Raw genomic sequence first — 27991 nt, 5'->3', positions numbered from 1 at the left:
TTCTGCCCGTGTGCCGGCTTTGCCAAGCAGGGCCCCAGAGCCAGGTCTGATTTGCTCTTGGAACACAAAGAGCAGCAACATTAAGAAAAGAAAATGCACCCTGGGTTGTGCTGAGATTAAAAATAAGTTAATGCACCAGAAAGTGCTTTGTCGAGTCTTAAGTGCGCTGAGCAGGTGAGTTAGGCGCTGAGCCCAGCGGGGAGAAGAAGCTTCTGTGTAACTGTGGGCAGCAAACAGATTCCAGACAGCAAGGGAACAGCTTTCAAAACACATTTACACATAAAATAAGACGCCAGCATTGCCTCTGGGCGGATCTGAACTGTGCTCTCCACTCCATGGTGCGCCAGAGGCAGGGTTCACATTCCTCCAGGCCTGTGCTCAGGCTGGGCTTTCCTGAGACTTGGTTTACTCCTCTGTAAAATGGGGATGATAACCCAGTCTCACGTGGTTGCCAGGCTTCTGTGGGATAAGGTAGAAAGCTCTGAGTGTGCGGTCGGCCACTCCACAAATCATGGCCGTAGTTCCTGTGTCACAGCGAGGGTCCCCCCCAGCTTGTCTGTGAACTTGGAAGGTGGGTTCTGCCCGCAACCCTGCTAACCCCCCCCCCATGAGCCCAGCAGCCAGCCCCTGAGTCCCTGGAGTTTGAGGACGGAGGGGATACCAGAGAGGCTGGGTGGCAGCGAGGGCCCTCAGGACACTGCCCTCATCCCTTGGGCTTCATAGCCGTCTGCTCAGGAGCAGGCGGTACCCACAGTCGCCCCCCTTCCCCAGCCACCCAGAAGCTGATAGCTCTCAGGACCTCTGGCCTGGGCTGATGCCTTCCCCCCGGGCTGGGGTCATCACGCTCCCCTGCTGACTTGTTTGGGCTGCACTTGGGGGACAAATTGTGCTCACAACCCCACCCCCAAGCCTAACCCACCCTGCTCTCTGCAGGAGGAGGACTGGAACTTTCAGGGATTCCCAGCATCTCTGCAAGCCCTCCGAGGCCAAGCTGGGCTGACCCGGTCATTCCTCACCCCCTGGCTGGGAGGCCTGGGTACAGGGAGAGGCTGGTTGTCCCCTGCCTCTCCCCCCACCGCCACCGAGGTTTTCACATGTGGCTGAGGAGATGCACCTGCCGCATGCCACCAGTCGTGAAAATCATGCCTGGGAGAAGCCAGAGTGTCTGCTCAGCAGTGGGTAGGAGGAAGGTCCCTGTCACTGGCTGCATGACAGTGGCCCCTGAGTCCCCCAGGCCCAGTGCTGGGCTGGCCTCTCAGATGCACCCCCTTGTGAGTCCTTGGGATGGTTTGCCATCATCCCAAATTGAAGAGGAGACCCTGAAACATGAAACGGTCCAGGCAGGCCACTGGCACAGAGCCAAGAGCCCCAGGGCACTTCCACCAGGTGCTTGGCCTGGGCTGCTGACAGCTGTCACCTGTGCCGCTGCCTGACGGAGAGTGTTCATGGTCCCTCTGCACAACTACAGACCCCTGAGCACAGAGACCATGCAAGCTGGGGTCCTTCCGCTGTCCTCCGGAGCCCCGTCTCCTTCCCCAGTGGCCAGATCTGATTGGACGGACCTGCTTGTGGAGCAGCAGACCAGGAGAGGGCATGGTGCAGTCAGGGCTCATTGGGGATGGTCATGGGGACCATGGGGCTGCCGGTGGGCAGCGTGGCTGACAGGCGGAGCCCACCCCCAGCAGTGGATTCTCAGGGCTGCCTCAGGAGCACCCAGCCAACATGGCCTTCATGGCCCCTGATTATCTATGGGTTGGGGACAAAGGTCATGTCCTGCCTGGCCAAGGCCCGAATTTCTTAATAGGTGAAGCGTGGGGTGATTTGGAATCAGTGAGCCACCCCCATCTACCAGGCTCACTGCCCTCCGGGTATGAACTTGTGGTTGCCAGATGCTTTGCAAGGAGCAGTGAGAGCAAAAGGTTTTGCTTTTCATTTTTTCCCAGAAATGCCCTAGCAGTGATGGGGACGGGGCCGTGTCCAGTCTCCAGAAGTCTCAAGACTTTGGTCATGGGAGGTCTCCCTGACCCAAGTGTTACTCCAGCCCCTTTGGAATGCAGGGACGAGGCTGATCCACTTTCTCCTGTCTCTGTCTCACAGGCAAACTGTCCCTGGAAGAATTCATCAAAGGTGCCAAGAGCGACCCTTCCATCGTGCGGTTGCTGCAGTGCGACCCCAGCAGTGCTAGTCAGTTCTAGGACGGTCACTGGACAGTTGCAGAGAAGCACAGGCTCGTCTTGCCGTTTTCAGCTTTGCTTGCAAAAGTGGATGCCTCCACGTCCCGACCGGAGCCAGGCGACGCGCCACACCTGCCCGGCCAGCCGGCTGCACCTCCCTCCTCTGCCTGACCAGTGCGACATCCCTCCCCTCCCGCCCAGCCGGGCCCTTCCCAGGCAACTCCCAGGGATGTGATTCCACGGAGAGTTCGAGTGTTCTCAGCTCTGGGCACCTCGTGCCTTCCTGCAGAGAGCCCAGAGGCGGACACCCAGGATCTAGGCAGGACTTCCCAGGACCGTGCTGAGGCCAGCTGACTTATCATGGGATCCCAGGTGACTTTGTGGGATAGGTGGGGACAAAGACCAATGGAGAGCAGACAGGCAAGCCCTTCCCGTGCATGGCTCCACGTCCCTGTTCATTTTCTCTGACCAAAGCCGCTTGCACGTATATATATTGTGGTCTCCTTTCTTTAATATATAAATTATGTGTATGGTGAAGTGACGTGTACCGTGTAGGCCCCGTATTTAATGCCTCCGATTGCCTTTGAAGCATGGTCCCCTCGTGGCCTGTGACCCCTCCACGCCTGGTTGTTTTGTGGTATTTATGCATCTCCATCTGCCCTCTCCAAAAGGAAATGCACGCGCCCAGGGCTATGGGGACCTGCCACTCATGTGAATGCAGGTGTCTGTGTGATCTGTCCTCCCTGTTGATTGGTCTGGCATTTCCGGTATTAAAATGATCAAATCAGTGGAGTTCTCCGAGTTTCGTGTTTGCTAGGGGAGCCCTCCCAGGGTGCCATCCCGACTCTGCAGGAAAGGCGGGTCCCAGGAGTCCTGCTGTTGGTGTGAACCTGGCCCCCTCCTACCCCTCTGGCCGTCACCACGTCTGTAAACTGCAGCCTGTTATCCAACATCCGCCTAATGCCAAGCGAGATTCGTGGAAATGAAAGATGATCGTTCTTGGCAGGTCTGGCCGACGAGCTTCTGCACGCCCCAACCCCCGGCTTAATCGGTCAGGTGGCAGGAAAGCCGAGTCCAGAGGCGAGGCATGGCCAGGGGCATCGGCATGGCCGCCGAGTGGGCAACCTGGTTTCTCCTCCCGCCTCCTCTGTCAGGTCCCTGCAGCAGAAAATCCACCTTCATGAAGGTGCCTCAGCCATGCCACGTTTGTCTCTGGTGCCCAGAAGTCCAAGGCCACGTCACAGGCTTAGCAGACTCAAGAAGGCCCTGGTGGCTCCCCTCCCCGACCTCCAGCCTCAGAGCCAGCTCTTTGACTCTCCGAGGTCCCCACGACCGTGTGGCCTGGAGCATCCAGAGGCCCCTGACCTTCCTCTGAGAGGGGGGACATTCCAGCATCTCCCTGCAGCTGCACATCTCACCGGCTGAGACCATTGTCCCTGTCCACACCCAGACCAGTGCCAGGCCAGACAGCTGTGACATGGCCACGGCTGGCTGAGGCCAGTCAGGATGAGCCCTTGGCTGAGGGGCCACCCAGCTCCGCCAAAAGGCAGGAGCTCGTTAGAGACAGAATTGAGGTTCTGTTGCAAAGAAGGACATCTGCAGTGTCACATGCGCCCACTGGCCACCACTCCCCTGTGCCTCGGTGGCTCCCTTTGTACAGGACAGCTCAGGGTCATGTGTGCGAGCGCCTGCGTGGAGCTTCCTCTCAGCAGCCCCCAGTGAGCAGCCTGCTGCCTGCGGTCATTGTAACACCTCTTAACAGGAAGGGCGGGCCAGCTGCCAGCTGCCTGCTGAGTCCCCGGTCTGTGAGACTATTTCTTGGTACAATTTCCCCTTTGCCCAAGGTGCTGAGCCTTATTGGTAACCAGGTAGGGTGCAGAGGGCACAGGCAGGGGACCTGGGGTAGATTCGGCTTGCTACCAAGAGCAGGATGGTGCCTTTGGCCACTCTGCCAGGCCTGTGGAGTGAGGCGCTAAAGTTTTACAAAACGTTACTAGGACTGGCAGAGGTCAAATCAGAAGTGCTTGTTGTGGGGAGGACTAGTTCCCATGGGAACGGTCTGGTGGGTGTAAACAGGAAAGAGCGCTGTGTGGACCGGGAGAGGTGGTTGGAGGGATGGCTGGATGGAGGGATCATAAGGTATCGGAGAGAGTGATGCAATTATGGAAGCTGCAGGGTCCCAAGATCTGCAGTCAGCAGGCTGGAGCCCAGGGGAGGTGATGGTGTAGTTCCAGGTGCAAGTCTGAAGGCAGGAGATCAGTGTCCAAGCTCAAGGTGATTGGACCAAAGTCAAGTTCTCTTGCTCAGCTTCTTGTTCTCTCCAGGCCTTCAGTGGATTGGATGAGGCCCACCCCCATCAGGGAGGGCACTCTGCTTTGTTCAATTACAGATTTCCAAGTTAATCTTACCCAGAAACGCCCTCACTGACACACCCAGTGAAAGCTTGCCAGAGGTCTGGCACCTGTAACAGTCAAGTCAGCAAATGAAATTGACCATCAAAGCTTCTTCTGTCCAAATGTGGAAGACATGGATCTGGGGGTCTCAGTGGACCCTACCCCAGCAGGAGCTCATTGAAGTCAACATGGCTTCTCAGGGAGTCTACTGCAGCCTGGGAAAGGGGAAATTGCCACATGATGGCCATAAACCAAGAAGCCCAATTCAGCAGGCCTGGTGGTGCATGCCTATAAACCCAGCGACTCAGGAGGCTGAGACAGGAGGATCCCAAGTTTGGGCTCAGCCTCAGTAACTTAGTAAGGCCTTAAGCAACTTAGAGAGACCCTGTCTCAAATAAAAAAGGGGCTGGAGACGTAGCTCAGTGGTAAAGTGCCCACGATCAAAAGTGATAGTTTTTGGGCTGGGGGCTGTGGCTCAGTGGTAGAGCACTTGCCTAGCATGTGTGAGGCCTCGGGTTCAATCCTCGGCACCACTACAAATAAATAAAAGGTATTGTGTCCATCTACAACGAAAAAAAAATTAAAAAACAAAAAAGTGGTAAAGTTTTCAGTACCAAAAAAAAAAAGGGGGAGCCCAGCTCATTTACAGGGGAAATAACCCAAATGAACCCCAAACTGTCATCCATAGTGACTCCCCGGTAGGAACCCTCCACGGGCTCTCCACAGAGGACCTCCTCCTGTCCCTTCCTGGTGAGGGGCTGGCACCTCGTCCTCCTGCAGGCCTCTCTCCTCCTTGTCCCTGGGACCCCCTTCTGTGCAGGCACCTCTAGTTGGTCCCATTCCCTTGGGAGGGCTGTGAGCCCCTCTCCGCAGGCGGGAAGCCTTGCACGTGCCTGAGTGAGGCTTCGTGAGAGTGGACGCGACAGAGCCTCAGGGCACTCGCCACACATCTGCCCCAGACCCCTGTGGCCCTTCCCTGGAAACGAGGTCCGTTTGTGACCCCGGAGGCTGCTCCAGGGTGCGACGTACCTGTCTTCCCCCACCCTGGCTCATGCACCATCCTGTTGACACCCCACCCTGCGCGGAGACCCAGGTGCAAGTCCTCACCTGGCAGTGAATGAGCTGGACAAGGCCTCTGTCCTCGCCTCTGAGCTGTGTCTTGAGAGCTGGGACGCTGAGCATGACCTTATACTGGCCATCAGAGGGAGGGGCTTGAGCACCTGGGGGAGGTGAGGCCCCGGGGGCAGGACCCAGTCCCGGGGCTCTGGGGCTCAGGACTGAGGGCTAGCCGTGGGTGATTGGCCTGGCTCCACCAGGCCCTGTGAGGCAGGCATGGGGCCCCGGGCCAGCAGCAGGCATGGAGTGGGAAGAGCCAATTGGAGACCACACAAATCGGGGAGGGGACAACACGGGCAGCCTTAATGGGCAGCCTCTCTCAATGACAGGTACCAGGGACAGATGCTCCAAGACACGTGGTCTGGGGCCCCATCCTCAAAGCTGCTGGGTGGTGTGGGGGCAGGCAAATCACGTCTGTGGGTGCAGACCATGAACATGCACCCAGGGTAGTAGGGGAGGCCAGGCCAGGCCATCGGGTGCTGCATGCACACAGGGGAGGGTCTGGGGACACCCCAGGAAGCATGGCTAAGGACATTACCCACTGCAGGGACAAACAGAGGAACAAAATCACACAGGCTAGAGAGGACCGGCCAGCTAGTCTTACAGCATTTGGTGGGGGTGGGGATGGGTAGGGAAAGGGGCTTGGTCAGGGGACAAGGTGGCTTAGAGCCCCTTTCTCAAAGTCCTCGGTATGTGGCAGGGGTGAGTTTGGAGCTCTGGGTCAGAACCATACTGCAGTTCCACAGCCCTCAGGCCACACGATACCTCCTGTCATGATAGGACTCTGCACATAGTAGGGCTTCCTCAATGTATGCTGGTGGCTGACTTGAACACACCTTAAACACGAGGAGCTGCTGCCCTCTAGTGGCCATGATTGGGATGGGCTCAGGGGAGTCACTTCCTAAAGGCCTCCCCAGATCTCAGAGCCACTAGGCTCACCACGAGTAGAACCTTTCTGTCCCCTGTCCCATTTGACAGATGAGGGTCCTGAGGACCACAGAAGCACCTGACTTGCAGTGGGCCACACAGCGGGCTCCCTTTTTGTTTTTTTTTGGTACTGGAAACAAGCTAGAGCTAGCTCTTGGTGCCATGGACTCAGAGTCCTTGTTGACTGGAATACAAGTACCCAGTCAGATGTGAATTTTAGACAAAACAGCAAATGGTTTTTTCAGTTTATGTGTGTCCCATACAACATATTATATGTTGATTTGCTAAAACTGGCCACCCAAATTGTCAAGGCACAGAGCTGAGCTTCACAGACCTGTGCAGGTCAGAAGCTGGCAGGGTCTGACCATGCCACAGGCCACCCCAGGGCAAGGCGTACCAGCCTCCTGGTGTAGCCACTCTCCTACCCAGAGGTTCCGACCCTCGGCTTGGTCCTGGCTCCCTATGCCTTCTCTCGGGCAGAAAAGAAGCAACTTGGCAGGGCCTGGCCTTCAGTACCCCTTTGGCCAGAGGCCAAGCACATCTGGTCTTCAGCCCTCCCCTTCCTAAGGCCAGCAGTGAGGGCAGATCAAATATTCTAACAGAATTCCTCAGAATTTAGTGCACTGTTTTCTTCAGTGCACTAAATTCTGGACTGTACCGCTCCTTCCTTATAAGAGTGGGCACTGGCACGAGGTAGGGAAGGGGGAGACAGGGGAGGGACAGGCCCTGTGGCTAGCTAGTGGTGGGGGGGACCAGGTTCCACTAGATCTGCCCAGTGCCTGGCTCAGTGCAGAACAGAAATGGCTCTGAGGGTCAAGCTCAGTGGAGTTGCAGGGCTACAGGCGCTCTGGCTGCCCTGCTCGCTGCCCCCAGCCGGGGGATGCCACCACAAAGAGCAATCTGGTCCTGGGGACAGTTCTTCAGGGACACAGGGACCTGCTTGTTCTCAGGTACTTCCCTGAACTCACTAGCTTACCCACAAGGGTCCCTTGGCCTCTCTGGGTACCATCCATCTGTAAGAGAGGGCACCCTCTCTTGAAGCCAAATGTACAAAGCTGGATGAGGCCGAGAGGACAGAGCTCCTCACTCGTCCTCCACCCCTCTCCCCGGCACTGAGGCGACCTAGTGGTCGGCAGAGCTGGGTTTGGAAAGGGCTGATTCACCTTTAGGGGGCTGTTCTCCAGCTGGGCCCAGAGATGATGCAAGAAACCCCCAGACCCAGCCTGGGCGGAGGCCCTTGCCAATTAAAGGTATACGGCGAGGGTCAGGAAAACCCCAGTGGAGGGGCGGCCAGTCAGCCATCAAGAATAACTTCAGGGGAGGTAAGGGTGGAATCTCAGGAGGTGGTCACCATTGTGGAGGTTACCACGTGGGGTGAGAGGAGCACCTAACTACTAAGTGATCACCCCCACCCAGTCCAGAGCCAGGCTGCCACCCTAACACCACCTCCAGCTGGCGGGAAGCTGGAGTCAGGGACACGGGTTGAATGCCACCTTGCGGTCTGTGTGACTGAGCTAGTGTTGAGCCCCTTTCACCTATGAAGCCAATTTGCAACCTCTGTGACATCAGCAGCATATCATCCTGTCAAAAGGACAGTTTGCAGTTAGACCCTCTCTCCTCCCTAGGCTTTCAATTCTGCCAAGAAGCAATACACACAGTTTAGTGGGTTTTGATCTTTGGTTTTGCTTTTTACATGGGACAGTAGTATATGAATGTTCCTCACTCTGCTGTCACAATTAGTCTAGCTTGGTGGCTGCTCCACATCAGCACCTGCAGACCTGTCCAGCTCCTCAGCAGCACTGTGTCCCGGTCCACTGGTAATTTCGGCACCCTCTTGTGTCACTGGGGTTTTCAAACACACTGTTACAACGCCATGATGAGGCGTCTTGTAAGAGCCATAGAAATTCTTAGAGTGCCAGGCCAAGGATAATGTGAATTACTAGTACTGACACATTCCCTCAGAATTTTCTAGATACGGCGTGTCAGCGTGCCTGTCCACACCGTGTGCTGAGAACTCGAGTTTTGCCAGTCTGACAGGTGAAAAAACATGCACTTTATACTCATATATTAAATGTTCATACATGAGCATGTTTTTCATGTTCAGAAAGTTGTCTTTTTTGGAGAACCATGCTCCTGCCCTGTCCACTTTCCATTGGACTCTTCCTTTATGCATTTATTGGGAGTTTTTATTATAAAAATCAGCCCTTTCCATCATGTTGTCATTTTCCCCTTCTCTCACCTTTTGACTTCAAATGTTCCCAGCAGTTCTAGTTTGTTACATTTGAAACTTTCCTCTATTAATAATTTATTATGGGCAAGGCCATGAAACACTTATAATCCCAGAAAACTGGAAGGCAGCGACAAAAGGATCCTAAGACCCTTGTCTCTCACAAACACACATAAATGGCGGGCAATATAGCTCGTGGTAAAGCACCTCTGGATTCAACCCCCAGTACAAAAAAAAAAAGATGAAAATAATTTTGGCATGAGTTGGGGATATTTTATTTTTCCTAAATGATTACCCAGTTCCCCCAGAGTCTGAGGCCTGATAATGCCACTTTTTCTTTCTGCTACTGGGGATTGAACCCAGGGAACACTTTCCCACTGAGCTACATCCCCAGTCCTTCTATCTTGACACAGGGTCTTACAAATGGCTGAGGCAAGTCTTGAACTTGCAATCTTTCTGCCTCAGCCTCCTAAAATGGCTGGGATTATAGGTGTGTACCAACACACTCAACATCAACCCCCTTTTTTAAGAAGCTCCAAGTGATCCTACGGCAGTTTATGGTTTGGATACAAGGGCTCCATTTCCCTGGCTCTCCTCCAATGGGGGCTGACTCCAGCACCCCTAGGAAGAAATGGTCACTAGTGGCCTTGGTGGAGCTACACTTGCTTCAAACCTCAGGTCTACAATGCCTGTATCTGTACATGAGCAGACAATACCATCTTCAACGGTTAACATTTAACGGATAACTACAAATTTAGGGCCTCGTGGAAACAGTGCGTGGTGTTTACACAGCTAGGCCATGGGAGGGCTGCTCACGGCCTCTATTCCCGCTTGCCAAGCTCACTTGCCTACTCCCATGTTCAAGGGACATGGGCCTGAGACCCATGGGGCCAGTGGAAGAGACTGTAGTATGAGGGGCAGGTTCATCTGGGGCTCCTATGCCCTCACTGTCCCTGCCAATGGTGGACATTTTATCTGGCTGTGTGGAATTTAGTATGATATTATTATTTTTTTAATAATCATCTCTCCCTTTTCTTAAAGGCAAGCTCAGTATTGCCACAGTGATCTATAGGTCTAAATTTTTTAAAATGAAACTCCCAAGCTTGGTACCTAGCTCAAATTCCTTGAGTATGGTACCTTCCCACCAATTCCAGTTTTAGAAAGTAGTGAGTACCAGATCCTGAGCACCTGCCCTTGTGGCAAGCTCGGTTACCTTCATATACCTGAACCCTACCTTCCAAGATTTAGCAGGCAGTGCAGACTAAGATATTTCTTCTGCCATCCCCAACTCCAGTCACAATCTATCTTCTCCATTGGCCAAGAAACTTTCCATCTTGGTGGACTAAAACCATTATACCCTGGGTCCAGGAAGGGAGATGAGGGCTAGTGACAAACCAAGCTTTAGTTTAGCGGAGGAGGACTTTGGGGAAGGGTAGCTCTTGAAAAGCAGTAAGTCCTCTCCCTCCCCTTACCTGGGTGAACACTACACTAGCTGGAGGGCTTCCACAGGGTAGCTAACAAGTCATACCCTAGAACAGAAGCTGCAGAGTTATCCTGTCCCTCAACGATGGTCCTTACAAGGGCAACACTTAACCTCATGAGCCTGCCATCCTTTCTGCAGGAGCAGGGGTGTTGGGAACACAAACATGAAAGGCCAGTGGTCAAGGTCAGACAAGAAGGTAAAGATCTACATGTAAAGTAATTACTGTTGTTGTTGAATTTAGTATGGTAAGTTGACTGCCAGGTGCTAGGCCCTGTCACATGTATAAGTGTGAAATCAAGGTGGAAAGGGGAACAATATAGTTTCTGTAGGCAAGGTTCAAAGGGCCTCATGTCCCACCCTTTGGCATTGGCTATGATAGGGCAGGAAGGCATACTGTATCTCTCAAAAGGCTCTGGGTACCCAAGTCCATCCATAGCCAGCTACAAACACTCAGGGTGGACAGATATGCAGGGTCCAAAGGGTGTGGTCTTGGACCATCCATCCATTTCCCTCTACCTAGTACAGATTAGATCCATCATGAGAATCTGCAATACAGGATCCTCAAACCACCTGAAATGGACACAGTGCACAAATCCCAAGACCTAATTATTTCAAGATACTTTATTTTCAAAACAGGTCAAAACTTTAAGCTTTTGGCCCATTCTGCCACTGTACAAGCTACAAATGCTTGCTGGGCAGCTGAGGGGGCACTCTTTAGTAGCTTGTTTGAAAAGTGAATAAAAATCCATATAAAACAAATATTCAAATAGTTTCCATAGGAACACAGATAAGTGTGACCCCATCTTCTAGTCGTCCGTATTGCTGCATCTGTGCCAACCCTACTCTTACAAAGACATTTCAAAACTAGCAGTAATTAAGTTAAATGGTCCCCCCAGATCCCTTAACTTAAGCTAAATCTGTAGTGAACAGCTACAGAGCTGCATCTACACGTTGATACTAGTGGAGGCGCAGGCTGCCGGGTGACGTTTCATGCTGCTTTCCTGAGCACAAGACACGGGCAGAGTGCCAACGTCCTGCTCCTCCACTTCGGGTGGGAAGCCATGGTTCTGGATTTGCTGCATGCACTGCCTGAGAGACAAAGAAGGAGCATATTCAAAACCCCAGTCACTTCTATCCGGGCAGGCACCCATGAGAATAACTCATCCATGACAGCATGTCCTTGGTCTCTTACACTATCAGGAAGTAATTCAATGTTTATTCTTGGTTATTTGTTGAAGTACTGGGAATTAAACCCAGGGTGCTGCACATGCCAGGGACGCACTCTATCGCTGACCTACATCCACAGGCCTCCCCTCTATCCCCACCTCCTGTACTGGAAATTGAACTCAGGGACACACTACCACTGAGTTACATTATCAGCCCTTTGAATTTTGAGACAGGGTCTCACTAAGTTGCTAAAGGCTGGCCTCAAATTTGTGATCCTCCCGCCTTACTTCCTGAGGGGCATGAGCCACTGTGCCAGGACAGTGTATTTTTATAACAAGCATTTCTGGGCTAGGGTTATAGCTCAGTTAGTAGAGTGCTTGCCTCACAGGCACAAGGCCCCGGTGTTCAATCCCCAGCACCACAAAAAAAAAGCATTTCTTCAAAATTATCTGAAAACCTGAATACACAGTGATACTGAAGAGATTTTCTTTTGGGGGGCTTCTGCTAAGGACTGCACCAAGATGCCCTGAGTTTTGCTAGGCAAAACTCTTACCACCAAGACACATGCTCAGCCCAGGTGCCTACTCTTGTTAAAACCATAAACACGCATGATTTCTACTCACCATGTTGGTCCTGACATCACATAATAGATAGTTGGCCTCTGGAATCCATTGAAAGTAGAAGCAGCAGCAACAGTGTATGCACCCATGTTTTCAAAAAGCATCCAATCACCCACATGCATTTCGGGAAGGTCACAGCGCTCGACAATCCGATCAAGGCCATCACAGGTCGGTCCCCATATGCTGGATGAATAATACTTCTCATCTGGTTTAGGTCTCTATGTGAAAAAAAAAATTATTGCTTAATTATACTCATTTATCAAATATCCTCATTGCTTTAGACAGCATGTTCACAAGTTACCTTCTGCAGCAGGGGCTTTACATGTGCATGATCATAAAGGATGCAATTAAATGATCCGTATACTCCGTCATTCACATAATACATAAAGGTCTGTTCACTTGCCTCATCTTCATCTAGAAAAACAGATTAGCCTTAATTACTACTTTTTCTTCCAATTTACATTTTTATGTGCAACAATTCACCCTGACCATCATACATACCATCAGAGCCTGTCTGTTCCTTTAATACGAGTTTTTTGGCAATGATATTAACTGCAAGTGTGAAAGCTGAAGCAACATAATATCTTCCTGGTTCAGCTATGATTCTCACTCCAGAGTCTGATGGAAAGTATTTGTCCAGTGCTGGATTGATCACACTGGTGATCTAAAAGAGTGACACAGAGCAGCCATTTATTATGAAGAGTTCACATGAAGGAGAAAGATCACAGCGCCTTGTGAATAACAGTAACAGGACATGACAAGAGCAGGCACCAGCAGAAGCAAAAAATTAAAAAAAAAAAATCTCCCTGGAAACCAGTCTGTGTATCCCTGTTATTTCACTTGGGTGATTCCCCTCCGAGTACCATCTCTGCCCTTTTAAGATGTTAGGGGCCAAGCAGTGACGCATACCTGTAACTCCAGTAACCTAGGAGGCTAAAGCAGGAAGATCACCAAGTTCAAGGACAGCCTGGCAACACAGCAAGGCCCAGTCTCAAAAAGACTAGGGATGTGGGTTGTGGCTCAGTGGTAAAGTACTCGCCTAGAAGGTGAGAGGCCCTGGGTCCGATCCTCAGCACCACATATAAATAAATAAAATAAGGTATGTATTGTATCCAACTACAAATAAAAAATATTTAAAAACAAAACAAAAAACGACGGATATAGCTCAGTGGTATGACACTAGCTGAGTAGGCACAACCTGAGTTAGATGGCCCCACCAAAAAGTTATGGATATGACTTTATCAAATAGTATGCATGCCACAAGGTCAAAACCTTTCCATTCTGCCTACCTCACTCACCTCTACAAATAACAATGTACATTTACTTTAGCAACTCAAGTGTCACATTACAGCTTGGCTTCCTAAAGGCCTAAATATTAGATTCTTACAGGAAGTGCCAAATCTAGCAAGGCACACCTAGGTTGCTTGCATGCCTTCTCTGCCACTATCTGCACAGCCGCACTTCTGCTCCTCTTCTGCCATAATGGCGACTGGACCCAGGGCACTCTACTCCGGAGGTCTACCCCCAGTCTTCTTTTACTTGAAAAAGGGTCTAAGTTTTTAGGTTTTCCAAGCTGGCCTTGAATTTGTAATTCTCCTGCATCAGACTCCTAAGTCATTTAGACTACAGACATGTGCCATTCTGACCAGCCACAGTAGCATCCCCCAACCCCCGCCCCAGCATTGGGGAATGAACCCAGGGACATTATCACTGAGCTACACCCTCAGTTTTTTGAGACAGGGTCTTGCTAAATTGCAGAGACTGGCCTCAAACTTGTAATCTTCCTGCCCCAGCCTCGTAAGTCACTGAGCTTCCAGGCATACACCACCACAGCATTTGTTAATGTAGTAATCAATAACAACCCAAAAATTCTGGGAAAGCTTAGTTTAGAAAATGGTATTTATACAATTTTAAATAACACAAGTCACTCAAAATATTAACACTAAAGATACTGATTTTCATGCTTGTTTACCCCTTTGGTACTAGTTAAAATATTTAGGCTTTGAGGGCTGGGGTTGTGGCTCAGTGGCAGAGCACCCACCTCCCATGTGTGAGGTGCTGGGTTCAATCCTCAGCACCACATAAAAATAAAGATATTGTGTCCATCTACAACTAAAAAAAATTTTTTTTAAATTTAGGCTTTGAATAATTTTAAGAAGGCACTTGCTAAAAAACAGCCACTGTGTCATCTGTCAGAAATTACCTCCTCAAACTTAAGCTTCACATCCTCAGATCCAGGGAAGCCACCACCAATATCCAGTAGACGCATGCTGAAACCAGCCTCAGCCTAGAGCCAAGAAGATTCAAGAGGTCACACAACCAGATCTGCTGACACACCTGCCCATACTTCACTAAGATTCTGTACTCACTCCCATGTCAAAGACACAGCGGGCGTCAGAGATGGCCTGCACGAAGGTCTCAGGATCAGTGCAGCCACTCCCCACGTGAAAGCTGTGAATAAAATGAAAGCTGTGAATAAAAGGACACAAGACGCTCTTTCCATTTCTCAAAACAGTAGGTAAAAGCCTGTAAAACTGATACTACTTAAACATATCAGCTGCTAACTGACACCAAGATCTCACCTGACACCAATGACATCAATATTTAATTCTTTAGCTCGTTCCAAAAGAAGTCTGCTGGTTTTGAGTGTGGCACCGAATTTAACACTGAGACGACAGACTGCTTTGGAATCATCAGTAGCAATCCGCAAAACCAACCTAGAACAAGGAAAGCATATCAAATCTCATGACAGATCACTAAGAGTTATGGTCAAATTACACAAAACCCGCCCTAAATATCAGCTGTTACTTCGTGGTTGGTTGTATCTAACATAGTTATAGTTATACTCATCACCTGAGGGTTCAACCTGTTTTCTACTCCAGCATAAAAACAGAATAATTGGAAATTTAAGTTTGCCTGACAAGAACCTACAATGCCTGCCCTTCTCAAATGCCTCAATGGAAGGTAACTCACTTTGCCTTTGGATGTGCTCTGGCAACCTTCATCAACTCAACTTCACTGTCAAAAGTCATCATTTGGACTCCAATACTGGCAGCATATTTAATTTGAGACACCTGCTTACAAGGATTTGCATAGATAATCCTCTCTGGAGGCACTCCGAGACTCTGCACCAACTGTATTTCAGTCTGAAACAGAAGACTGGTGTCATGGTATACATACACTTCGACAATAAACAAAAGCATGCAAAGGTGTCCTGTGAGCACCCTTCATTAGCATTTAATGCCCAAGAAAAACTCTGGCCTGCAGGATCATTTTATAGAAATATCTGGGAACCCTGCTACCTTTGCTTACCTTGCTAGCACAGTCAAATCCTGTCCCAATGGCAGCTAAGGTCTTCACTATGGCTCTGCTATCATTGCATTTGACTGCATAAAAGGGGGTAACACGAGGAAGAGCTTTTAACCATCTTAGATGTTTCTTTAGAATGTCTCCAAGGTCTGCGACATAAAAGGCATCCTTATCGTCCTGAAATGAAGTGGATACAGGAACTCATTAGCCGCCTTGCAATATTCTAATTAACATGCAGCCTCCCTTCTTTCCATAGGTTGGATGAATTCTACTCGTATAGTTAACTGACAGGCTACCACCATTGTCACAACCATAGTTAATTAAAATTCTGAATCCCCAACAAGACATGGATGTGGCACCTCATTTCCTTTCCAAGACCCAAGTTCCCCGCTGGCCCAGCACTCTCAGCTACTGCCATTGGGGGGGGGGGGTGCTTCCATACTTACAGAAGAAGACACTTCATTAATTTTTTGGTCCAAAATGTCCTTGGCAGTAAAGCCTTCATCAAGGAAGTGGCAGTCAAACTCTTCATTACTAAAGTTGTTCATGGCTCCTGGATAAGCCTCAGAAATGCAACAAGCTGCAAACAGGGTGAAAAAATTAACTCAGAAGCCACAGCAATACAATCTTAAAATGAATCTGTAACAAAATTACAAGGTGAATACTTACATGGAAACTAAGAGATGAAATTTAAAGAAATTATTTCCAGCTTCTCTCAAAGGTAATTCTCCAGGAATTCCAAACCAGGTGTCCTCGGTCCAGCAGTGGAAATATTCTGAAACAGAAACACATGAGAATTTCTGTCTACCTTAGAATCTCATCAAGTTGATGGACCAGGCATTGTGACAGCATGAGACACAGAATCAAGCACCCAGTTTAAGTAGACCACTCAATGATGGTCTACTTAAACTTTTTCCTAGGTGTGACACGATCCCATAAACCTCTGCAGTATCTTAAAAACCATCAGATTCAAAACTAAGTTTTTTAAAGCAGCACACTAAAATTCCACATATAATAATGGCACATCTCAGAAGAAGCATTTCAAACATTTGTGCCAAAAAACAACTGTAGAATGCAGGTTTCAGAGGCTTGTCTGTACTTAGATTACTGATACAGATACAAGCTTTATGTCAGTTTTCTTATTTCAGAGCTGTTTAAACTCTTTAGAAACTTAAAAGAACATTATAGCAACTATATTCAGTCCAAAAAATCCTCCCATTTCTTACCTCCACAAAGTTTTTCTTTGGTATTGGTACTAGGCATTGAACGCGGTGGTGCTTTACCACTGATCTGCATCTCCAGCAGAGTTATTTTCATTTTGAGACAGGGTCTGGCTAAATTATCAAACTGGGCTCAAACTTGGTGACCCGCCTGTCCTAGCCATCATGAGTCACTGGGATTAAAGAATGTGCCACCTCACCCAGCTTAACCAAGTCGATGTACAATAATTTCAGTAACCAGGAATATCCAGAGGGCTCAACTTAAAAGTAATCATAAATTTTACAAGAATTTCATGAATGAATTTTCATGCCACATTAGCTGAAAAAAAAATCTTTTAAAATATCTTTTTAATATCTTTTTTTCAAATCAGTATAAGATATAGTTGCAATTATGTAAAAAAACAAAACAATAGTCTTGAACCAGTGACGGCTACCAAAATAGCAAATCTAGAAACTCCAACTGTCTTCATAGACCCTCTAATGTTCGCTTAGCTATAAATGACAACCATTTGGGAGTAGTTTCTGGCTAACTATTAATTTACAAAAATACAATAATATCAGGTTAGTAATAAAAGCCACTGTCCTTGGGCATCACAAAATGTGATGTTAGCAAATGTATTTTCTTTAAATTACTGAACCTTTAAAATTTTCTGCCAGGTAGGGCTTTCTTTTCTCCACTGTGCAACCCTCTTCAGTGCCAGCAGCCTATAGGCAGAGGCCAGGCAATGGTTCGGGGCCACAGTTTGCTCTGGCATGGGACACTATGAGAGACCCAGGGGGACGGGCCTGCCATAAATCCAAACCCATGCAAGGTGGAACTTGTTTTAAAACCTCAATTTAACAGGAACTTCTTGGCACTGTCAGCCTCCTAAGTTGCCTAAATAACCCCTAGGGGGAAAAGCAAGAGACTAATGCCAGCAAACTCATTTTGCCTGTATATATAACGTTTTCAATTGACTAAATGGGCTCAAGCAATAACTTCTGAAGCAAGGCTCAAGCTTAAATTGGAGAGCTTTATTTCTTTGAAGTACAACAGTAGTATTTTGCTTTCTTGTATCTTTTAAAGATTTACTTGAATAATTTACCCGAAAATTCTTACTTAATAACACCTTCTGGCATCTGCATAGCTAAGTCATTTTACACGATGACCCGACTGGCATTGGAGTAATGCTGGAAGAGACGTACTAATGTACTAACAGCAGACAAACTTTTTTACATCTGAATTAAGGAAGCCAACACATTCTTACGTCTTCCCCAGACCGTCCTGCAAGGCTCTGCTCCCCACTTTATTTAGGAATCTAACGACACAATCAGCCTTCTCTGGAAGCCGATCCGCCCGAGCCAGGCTCCTTAAATACCAAGTCATTCAAAGAGCCCTTAAATTAGCCATCCGCAGTCATGGCCGGCCGGGTAGTTATCGGTTACGCCCGGGCAGCTCCCGCGGGTCCACGACGGTGTCACCTGCTCTGTACTCAGCAGAAATAAAAGCTCTGAAGAGAGGAGGAGGAAGGGGAGGAACCCGCAGCGCGGCCGGGCCCCGAGCCCTGCACCTGCCGCGGGCGGCCCACAGCGCCGGGGACCCAGGGCCCCCGGAGCTTCCGGCCCGCGCCGCTCCGGGCCCGTGGGGGCCGCAGGGACCCCTCGGGCCGGCAGCGCGCGGACACCTGGGCCCGGGACGGGTCTAGCCAAGGTCACGGCCCGCGGCCGGCTCCGCCACCACGTGTCCCCGGCAGACTGCGCGGGCCGCCGGACACGTGGCCGCGCCTGCCTCCCGCCGCCTGCTCACCTCAGAGCGCCCGGGCGCCGCGGGCCGGTCCCATGGAGATGCCGCCGCCCGAGCTGCGCCGCGCCGGAGCCGGAGCCGGAGCCCGAGGAGCGCTCGGCCGCCCCCGCCGCGCCCGTCAGCCGCCTCGCTCCCGCCCGCCCGAGACGCCGGCCCGAGGTGGCGCCGAGCTGCTGGCTGAGGGCGGCCGGCCGCGGCGGCTGCAGGGACTGACAAAGCCGACTGCGCGCCGCGCCGTTACTTATACTGCGCGCGTCGTCATGGAGACGCACCAGCTCAAACCAGCCGCGATCGGTTCCGGCCGGGAGGCCTCCGGGGGAGGGGCGGGGGCGAGGCGACCGCCAACCCGGGCCCGGGCGCCGGGGGCGGGGGGCGCGGAGGGCTAAACGTCAGCGCCTTCGAGTGCCGCCCGCCCCGCGCGTGCTCGCCCTCCCGCGCCCGCAGCCTCGCGCTCCGCCCGCCCGCGCCCCGCCCCGTTCCGTCCCTCCTCGCCCGCCCGGCCTCGCGCCCCGCCTGGCCCCGCGGCAGGCTCGCGCACGCGCGCCACGCCGCAGGCCCTTCCGGCCTGGGCACGGAGCCGGCAAGCGCACGCGCACCACGCGCAGGCTTGTGCCCTGCGGCCGCCGGGGCGCCGAGGCGCCGCTGAATTGAGAGGTTGGTCGTCCCTAAATTTTAGCATCTGCGCATGCAAAACAGTTTTTCCACTTTCGTTTAATGTCTCGTGCGCTAAGGCAGAAAGGGAATTGCGGGCTCGAGCTAAGATCGAGTGCGCCTGCCGGCTCACGGGCCACGTAGACCCAGCCCTGGGGCTGCCGGCCTCAGCTGCGCGGCACTTACACCCCTGTGGCAGGGACCTAGCGGTGTTTCTGGTGCAGTTCCCCCTCTCACCGGTGAGGAGCCATGAGGGGCGTGCCAAGGGTACCAGATTGTTAGCAGTACCCAGGTGCTGGCAGGTCACCCTGCCGATAGAACATGGAGGTGTCCTACCAGATGGCATGCAGCAGTGGCATGCAAAGGTGCGTGCTCTACTTCTTAAGCAAAAGAAGGAAGTTAGGGGTAAAGCAGGAGGTTTGGGGGGTCCTGAGCCACCAAGTGGTCCAATGCTTCACCCTATTGGATGGACCTCATAAATAACTAGAATCTTTTAGGGGCACTTCCCGTGGGCCTGCTTTGAGAAAGTCCCAACATCGAAAATGTCTAAGCAGTCTTACAGATAGGCAGAAGCCACTTCTGCCACGTAGCAAATTGAGAGTCCCAAAACATGCCTGGAAGCTGCCTCACATCCCTAACCACTCTCAGCTGCTGCCCCAGGCAGAGACTGATCTTGATGGAATTTGGAGCAATTATTTTCTTTCTTTTTTACCATTCATTCCCTTGAAGACAAAAATCCAGCCAACAGGATAAGTCCCTCCCTAGGGCGTGGGTAAGGAGATATAGAAGTGAAAATGTGGCCAGGTCCTTTTTTCAGGATTTTTCTGCAGGAGGACCCTGGAGGAGCTCAGGGCTCCAGCCCAGCTCTGCATCCAACTTGCTACGTGGTCTTAAAGTCATCTCCCTTCTCTGGGCCTCAGATAGCCCAAGGGTCTTTACAGAAGAAAAATTTTATAAGGTTTTTAAAAGTCTCCTTGGTACCCAGGGACCAGCCTGGGGCATAGTCAGTCAATACTTGTTTAATGAATGAAGGAATGAATGATCCACTCCCTCACGGAGCAGACAGCTCCCCTGGAAATAAGAACAGGGAAAACAGCTGGAAGCAGGAGGCTTTGTATGTAAAAGATAAGATGGGCACTACACTCTTTCTCTTGGGCACCCTCATCAAACTTAAGCAAACACCGGGTCCCAAGTCCCCTGGATCTGAGGGTGTGAGAGAGGAATTGTCTATGCCCTTGGCAAACTGAATTCTTCCCTGAGTGATGGGATTAACCACCAGAACTCATCCTAGTAAATCCTAGTCTGCAGGGGACATCATTGGTTCTTGATGAGGAAGTGCATGTCTCCCTCTCTGTGAAGAAACATTTGTTCTAGGGACACAGTTTTCTTGGCACTGGGAAGGTCTCCTGCAGTGCAGGGATTTCTGTCTGCGCTCCCTTTAGCCAATCATTCCAACTCTGTAAGTGGACTCCTCCCAGAGGAGGGCACTGGGCATCTCTAATGTGGAATCCCTTCGGCAGCCTGGTATGGAAGGAAGGGCTGGATGGCAAGATGGAAAGTCTACTTTAGATTTGGAAGCACTGATTGGACCATAGAGGCTCTCAGTCAGGGAACCAGGTGGCCTGTCTGTCCACTACACACGTCAGCCACCCCGGCTTATTACCCACACCCCTGGCCTCTGGTGCCGAGCCACTCAGATCTTGGAACTCCTGCTGGCATGCTGCAGTGTCCCCTGGGGAGGCAAGGCTTTGCTGATTTCCGGTCTGACCCAAGTGGGGAACAGAAGCAAGGGAAGGAGCCCAAGGGCTTCCTGGGTGCAGGCCCCACCAGCTGCAAGCAGGCTGTGGCTTGGAGAGGCCCTGCAGATCCAGAGGCAGCAGCACTGAGTCATGGATTTGAGTAGATCAATCAGCGGTAACTAAACCTGGCCTTAGTCAAAATGCACGACTTTCTTGTCTTTCAATGTACATCTAGTGGGTTTCACCCTCTTCCTTCCTATTCTCAAGAGAAAAACAAGGGTTGGGGCTATAGCTCAGAGGAAGAACATTTATCTAATGTGAGAGGCTTGAATTTCATCCCCAGCACTGGGGGTGGGGGGCAGCAATAGGTCCTTGTAAAATGGGTGAAGCCAAATGCCTAGATCTCCCCTTATACGGACATGAAATCTTTGTTCTTGGTGCAAGGGAAGCAGAAAAGGAAATGAATGAAAGCATCAAGAACCACATTGGATATATGTAAATTTTAAAGTGTTTACAATAAACACTCTCCGGGGACCGTTTCTGGATTTTTTTAAGGACACTCAGCACCTGGCTGATGACAGAGCCCAAGACTTTAACACCCTCCCGGGATTGCAGGCTCCCTTTCTGTAAATGGGGGTAGTTGAGCTAAATAAAAACATAGGCTCTCAGAAGATTCTGCTGTTCTAAGAATCTCTCACTTCTACAAATCGAGCTCTGTATAAATCCATTAACCACCAAAAATGAGGCCTTGTCTGGTGGAGGTGCTATTTGTTTCTTAGTTGTTATTTACATGAAAGGACTTATAAAGGTAGATAGTGAATAAAGTTTTAGGGAGTCACCCTTACTGGAAATAATGTAAGAGAATACTCAGCATGCATATATGTATCCATTTATGCAGTATTGAAATATTTGACACAGGGAGCTTTTTGGAAGGTGAGTTTGTGTCCTGCTTACACATCTGTGATCACATTGCCTCACCAGATTTCTCCCAGAAGCATGGAAGCATTGACCATGAAGTAGTGTTCATGATATCTGGCTTGACTAGGGTGCCATAACCCAGGACACTTTGCCAATAATCCAAATGATATGCCCGAGACAGGAAGGCAGCTTCCAGGGAGGCCCTCCTCACTCTGAGCAACGGTGGCATCATCATTGGAGAAGTGGCACTCCTCCAGAGGTAGCTGTTGGAAGCAGATCCCGTGCGTGCAGGGAAGTTGTGGATGTTTGCTTTTACACAGAGGGTCATTGCATCATGGCCCCACCTTGCCCCCGCCCTTGTATGGCTCACTCAGAAGGAGCTGGGCCAGCAGCAAATGGCAGGAATTGGGCCAGGGTCTCTTGGAGCCTGGCAGGGCCCTGGGGGCAGCTCTCTGTCCTGAGGATGATTTTGCCAGCACATGGTGCTTCCCACAGCCTTGCCTTGTCAGTTGTCGGAAGTCATTGTGGTGGTGTCAGCATTCAGAAAAGCCACCTAATATCCAGCCAACAGAGAGGCAGCAGGCTCCAGAGCTGACCCCTGTGCTGTTAATTTAAAACTCCTCCCCACTGGCCTCCGTCCACAGAATCATCTGAATGTCCCACCTGCCAGCAGTACCCTTCAGGATCCACCGTGTCGCCCCCTAGCCTTGTCTCCTACACTGTTGTGAAGGCCCTACTCCTGCCCTCCCAGCACGGTCACCCGGGATGGGTGTCCTCGTCCTCCTCCCTCCTCCCTCCCCTCTCCTCTCCCACTTGGAATCAGGAGCATGGTTTATTTTTTCATATGTCTGGTTTCTAGCCCAGTACCTGGCGCACAAAAGTCACCTGATCGTGCTGGGCTGGGACAGGAACTGCCCTGAAAGTCGGATTGCTGAGCAGGAGCCGCGTGGGCTCACAGGACTTGCTGTGCAGTTGGAAGGACAGAAGGTTCTGGACACTCAGCCTTTGCTCAGGTGTCACTTTATGCATTCAGTGGAGTGGGGGGCTCCTGTGTGCAAGGATGTCCTCCATGGCTGCTACCGGGCCGAGTTCCAGGGGACCAGCAGGGATCTGGCGAGAGCCATGAGGTGCTAACCTTCTGCCCCATGCTAAAAAAACAAAAATAAATAAACAACCCTGCCTCTTTGCTTTTGTTTTCTCCCAAGCGCCTGGTGACTCCCTCTGATCCAACAAGTCACAGCACCTTTGCCCCATTTCTGCCAGAGCCCCACCCTCGTGGGGCCCCACCTCTGGGAAGTCCCAGAGCTGGCCGAGTTCTTCCTTCTGTGGCACAACCCAGGCCTTTGGGAGGTGTGTGCTCTGCCCAGGGCCAGGATGAGCGCCACCTCCCTGCCACGCCTGATTCAGACTATTGATGGGGCCTTTGGCAGGGGCTGCTAAGGAACTGAATCATGCGGGCCCCGAGGGGTGCTCTGACCACCACCTCCATTTCTGTGTGTGAGGCTTATTCTGTGGCAGGGCACGGCTAACGCCTAAGAAGAGGAGATGAACTCAAGAAACCCCCATCCTTGAGGAGCCATGGCCTGCCCCCGACACATTCACCCACCAGGACCCAGTCACACAGTCCGCCACCATGGGGCCAAAGGCCAAGGCTTTAGGAACCGCTCAGAAGGGCCCTGCGTTGGATAGGCGTGTTGGCTGGGGTCAATTGAGGGTGGCCCCACATGCCCAGGGTAAGAAGGAGACCTGTGCGCACACGGAGGGGTGCCCGCCCATGCCCAGGTTTCCTCAGGGAGAGGACTGAGGCTGTGAGCACAGCAGAGGTGGCGTCCTCCGGCAGAGTCCCACCCTGGGGGCCTCTTCCGTGGTGGCGCCAACCTGGCCAAATCGGTGCCCACAGAGGGGCCAGGGCGATTTTAGAAGGCAGAGTCGCCAGCACGTGTAGGTACAAAACTGTTCTCCTTTGGCATCTCCGGCCCGGTTCACTGCGGGCCCGAGCAGCCAGCTCAGCAGAGAGGACTGAACCAGGAGACTGCAGAGGCCGCTCCTGCCCCGGGAGGGAGACCACACAGAGCCAGGCCCCTGGGGAGCTGTGGCCACTTGTAGGCTGTCCAGTGAGAACTGGGCCCACTGACCGGAGGCAGCTGAGACCACCCAGGGGAAGCACCTGAGAGGGGGCAGGCTGGGAGGAAGCGGCCCCTCCTCCCATCCTCCCAGCTCCTGCCCGGCCTCCCAGCCTGAGCCCCTTGGCAGAAGCCTACTCATGTGGGTTCCCGGACTCAGGCCCCATCTCCTGTACCCCAGAAACAGCAGGGCTGCAGCAGGTGGGGAGGGGTCTGAGAACTGTCAGGCCTTCTTTCTGCCCACCTCCAGGACGTGCCTGATTACAGTTCCAGTCGCACTGCGGGATAGTTCATGTCGGCTTAAGCCATAAGGAAAATCCATCCTCCCTTAGAACTGAAGTCTTGGAAAGGGAGGCTCCAGTTCCCGCTTCAGGGGCTGAGAACAGCAGCGAAGCCCTGCTTTCCTCTCACCTTCTGCACAGCCATGCCTGGTGTGGGCCCAGCTGCCCGCATGGCTCCAAGGTGGCTGCCCCATCTCCAGGCATCTGTAGGTAAAAGGAAGGCTTACGGAAGAGAAGAAAGGGCATTTCTTTCTACCTCTCCTTTTACCTAGCAAGCCATTTGTGCCAGGACACTTCCCTTCCTGCTCACGAGAAGAAATGGACCGATCCCCTTACCTTCCCTGTCCCTAGGAGGTTGATTCAAACTGATGGGGATCCCCCAGCCCAGCACTGGACATGGGCCCAGGCCCCCCATGAAGACACTCTCTTTTATGACCGAGTTACATTCTGCCCCCTGCATGGACGTCCTTGCCCAGCACCTCAGAATGTGACCTTCATTGGAGATCGGATCCTTGCAGAGATAATCAAATCAAAATGAGATTATCAGGGTGGGTCCCAATCCCCTGTGAGTGGTGTCCTCATAAACAGGGAGCCGCAGAAGCGCTGTGAGAAGAGGAGGTGTGACGGGCGAGACGTCCCCAGGCGCCACGTGGCCAGCAGCCCAGCAGAAGCCAGAGGACCTGAGTCTCTCTCTCACCCAGAAGGAAGCCACTCTGCTGACATCTGACTTGTGGACCTGGGGCCTCCAGAACTGGCAGAGAACAAACTTCCGTTGTCTGGCTGCCATTGGTGGTTCTTTGTTCCAGTAGCCTGAGGAAACTCGTGCCCTGTCTGAACAAAATTAAAGGGCTGGCGTCTAGAAGAAAGCAGGGAATGATGCAGGAGGCTGCCTTGGCTGACCTGAGCTTCCTCAGCATTCCCAGGATGGTCAGAAGGGCAGGGTCACGTTGCTGCAGGGCCCTCGATAGAAGCTCAATGCCATTTGTAGGGTTTATGAAGCCGTGAGCCCAAGAGATCAGTCCTGGAGGGCATTGTATTAAAGAGCAAAGCTGGGAGCAGGTGCCACCACGTGCTTCTGCACACCTGTAATCCCAGCAACTCAGGAGGCTGAGGAAGGAGGATTGCAAGTATGAGGCCAGCCTCAGCAATTTAGCAAGTCCCTAAGCAACTTAGACCCTGTCTCAAAACAAACAAACAAACAAGCAAACAAACAAACAATGTGGTAGAGTGCCCCTGGGTTCAATCCCTAATATCAAAGAAAAGGAAAGGGAGAGAGGAACTTGGACCTTCCCTCCCTCTCTTCTCAGCTCAGACATTGAAGGAGGGTCCTCAGTGTGTCACGGAAGACCCTCTCCTGGGCCTCTAGCCAGGGTAACTGCTCACTCCCACCTCAGATCTTCTCTCCCTTCCACAGCGACGACCCGACTCCTCTGCATGGCCTCCCCCACCGGGCCAGCATTTCTGCAGTCAATGCTTCCTGTAGGTCCCTCCTGCTCTCTCCATGTGGGGCCGGTGGCCTCTCCATCCTGGCTGCTTTCCTTGGGCCGGAGCACAGGGCTCTGGAGGTGGGAGCAGAAGAGCCCAGGCTTTCCCGAAGGAGGGGAAGGATGTCTGGGGGTGACACGGGACTGTGGCTCTGTCTCTGAAGTGCTTCAGGGAGATGGCTGTACTTTGCAAATGTGAGGGCCTGAATTTCAAGGTCTGAATAAATGCTTCCCCTGACAGTCCAGGTGGTGGCTGCCGCAGTTACCAGAGGGAAAACGAGAGGACAACTTTATTGGTCAAAGCTGACAAATAGAGGCCATCTCTATAGCGGAGAGAGGCAACACAGGCTTGGATTCCGGGACTTTTATGGGGCAGACTCTGGAATCAGAGCCCTGAGGGTCCTAATGTGGGTGGTTAGGGGTTGGGCTGGTATGAGGGAGTGGTGAGCCTTTCTCAGAACCGCCCTTAGGTGGGAAAGTGAGACTTTTGCCCATCACTTAAGATGGCCATCCAGATGCTAAGCAAGGACCTTACAGTTACCTGTAATCTCTTCAAAACTCAGCATACAGCCTGCATATCAAAGGTCTCCTTATCTGTTGCCTCTCCAGGGACCGCACCCTGAAATCTGCTGGGATTGGAACTGCCTGACAGGCCCTGCTAGGCCAGGCCCTGAAGCAGGCGGCAAGTTCCAGGAAGGGCCCAGGGGACAGCTGAGACTGAGAGGCAGGACCAGCTGGATAAGGAGACAGACATGGCGAACAGACGTGGGTCTGACAAAGATGGCGCAGCAGCTCGCCTGGTCAGCCCGTCAGGAAGTGTCCCTCCGGTCTGCACAGGCTCATGATTCTCTGGAAACTTATAGCATGTGGCAAAGGTCATTTGGGACCATGGCACCAAAGGCGAAGCAGCTTCTCCCTTGCTAGCTGGGACCCTGGACTTGGAAAGCCAGGACACCTTGTAAGATGTCAGGCTTCCTGCAGAGCTACGTGCGGTGCCCTGCTCACAGCAGAGCTGAGGTCCCTTCTGAGAACCAGCACCAACTACCTGACAGGTGAGTGAGGACACCCCTAGGTAACTCCAGCCCAAACTATGGAGTCACTTGCTGCTGGGCACCAAATCTTCTCAGCTGAGGCCCCAGACATCCTGGAGCAAAGACAGACAGACCTGTCCCCCTGTTCCTAACGCTCAGAATCCATGCCTAGAACACATGCAGTTTACCCACTAAGTTTACTGGTAACTCATTGTTCAGCCAAGCAACCTAAGAAGTAGCTACAGTGTTCTTATAAAACAAATCCTTAACCTGGACTGTCAGACCCAGTAAGAAGTCCTCTCTGGAAGAGCCAGGCTTGGAGGCTGGGTAAATCTGGGTTTAAATATGTACCCACCAAGTAATCAGGAGGGTGGGACCTGGTGTGTCCCAGTCCCTTGCTGGGAAGTCAATAAATTCCCCAAAGCTCAGTTTCCTTCATCTCTAAATGGGGAAAATAATGGATGTGACCAGGATGGCCTTAGGGATCACATGAGATAGTTTATGCACAGTGCCAGTGTTATACCCACAGATTGACATCTCAACAGTGGGTTTTATTTATTTATTTATGGGGTGCTAGGGATTGAACCCAGGGCTTTGTACATGAGAAGCAAACACTCTACCAACTGAGCTACATCCCCAGCCCCTAAACAGTTGATTTTTAATGCCTACTCCTTTTTTTTTTAAGTGAGAGAGAGGAGAGAGAGAGAGAGAGAATTTTTAATATTTATTTTTCAGTTCTCAGCGGACACAACATCTTTGTTGGTATGTGGTGCTGAGGATCGAACCCGGGCCGCACACATGCCAGGCGAGCGCGCTACCGCTTGAGCCACATCCCTAGCCCTAATGCCTACTCCTTGATACACCAGATTTGTTTTCTGTGATAACTATGAGAAAAGCAACCTTAGTCATTATTTTCTTGATTTGTTGTTTATATTTAAAACAAAAATAATTTTAAAAGAAGAAACTAATTTCAAAGATGTTATTAAAATTAAGTTAAACTTTCATGTATAAACTAAAAATGTATACATTTTGCTGGCATGTAGCAAATGAACTTGCGATTAACACTTTCCCATGTTTAAGTTTTCAGCACCCAAACTCCACAAGTAATGACAGAATTGAAATCACTCAAACTGTTTGTTTTCGTAGCTCCTGTAATCTCCGTGTTCATTTCAAACGTCATGACAGCTGAAGTCGTGGGTTGTTCCTAAGCTGGGCTCAAAGGTTAGAGAGTTGCCAACACTAAAACCAGAGCAGTCCCAGTGACCTGGGACAAGCCGAGCAGCCTGTAAAGGGTTGGAAACCGGAAGCACCGTCCTCTTGGGATGTACAGATGGAGCCAAGTCTG

At 51.4% G+C, this 27991-nt stretch overlaps 2 protein-coding genes, 1 long non-coding RNA gene and 1 other non-coding gene across 7 annotated transcripts in view; 2 read left to right on the top strand and 2 right to left on the bottom strand.

The window, feature by feature from the left end:
• Hpcal1 (hippocalcin like 1) overlaps positions 1-2962 on the top strand; it is a 91320-nt gene extending 88358 nt beyond the window's left edge. For all 4 annotated transcript variants that reach the window (XM_021727776.3, XM_005327355.5, XM_040271273.2 and 1 more), the window contains one exon: positions 2098-2962. In XM_021727776.3, coding sequence (XP_021583451.1) covers positions 2098-2195 — 98 coding nt within the window. In that variant the 3' untranslated portion in view covers positions 2196-2962. The remainder of the gene's footprint in view (positions 1-2097) is intronic.
• A 7964-nt stretch (positions 2963-10926) lies between these two features.
• Odc1 (ornithine decarboxylase 1) lies at positions 10927-18810 on the bottom strand. The gene is made up of 12 exons (XM_078029671.1): positions 18423-18810; positions 16086-16191; positions 15863-15996; positions 15420-15593; positions 15081-15253; positions 14690-14824; positions 14477-14558; positions 14311-14394; positions 12609-12771; positions 12409-12521; positions 12111-12325; positions 10927-11409 (listed from the first exon to the last, which is right to left on the bottom strand). The coding sequence occupies exons 3-12, from the start codon at positions 15962-15964 to the stop codon at positions 11265-11267; spliced, it is 1386 nt and encodes a 461-aa protein (XP_077885797.1). The 5' UTR covers positions 15965-15996; positions 16086-16191; positions 18423-18810; the 3' UTR covers positions 10927-11264.
• LOC120885159 (small nucleolar RNA SNORA42/SNORA80 family) lies at positions 17312-17445 on the bottom strand. Its single transcript, XR_005727664.1, has one exon. It is a non-coding gene; the product is annotated as a small nucleolar RNA SNORA42/SNORA80 family (small nucleolar RNA).
• Positions 18811-18923: 113 nt separating the features above from the next.
• On the top strand, positions 18924-22906 carry LOC120884986 (uncharacterized). Its single transcript, XR_005727455.2, has 2 exons — positions 18924-19073; positions 21791-22906. It is a non-coding gene; the product is annotated as an uncharacterized LOC120884986 (long non-coding RNA).
• The last annotated feature ends 5085 nt before the right edge of the window (positions 22907-27991 follow it).

The sequence above is a fragment of the Ictidomys tridecemlineatus genome, chromosome 12 (genome assembly GCF_052094955.1).
Source record: "Ictidomys tridecemlineatus isolate mIctTri1 chromosome 12, mIctTri1.hap1, whole genome shotgun sequence".
Classification (NCBI taxonomy): domain Eukaryota; kingdom Metazoa; phylum Chordata; class Mammalia; order Rodentia; family Sciuridae; genus Ictidomys; species Ictidomys tridecemlineatus.
The sequence above is the reverse complement of the archived record's forward strand: the minus strand, read 5'-3'. Positions and strand labels throughout refer to the sequence as shown.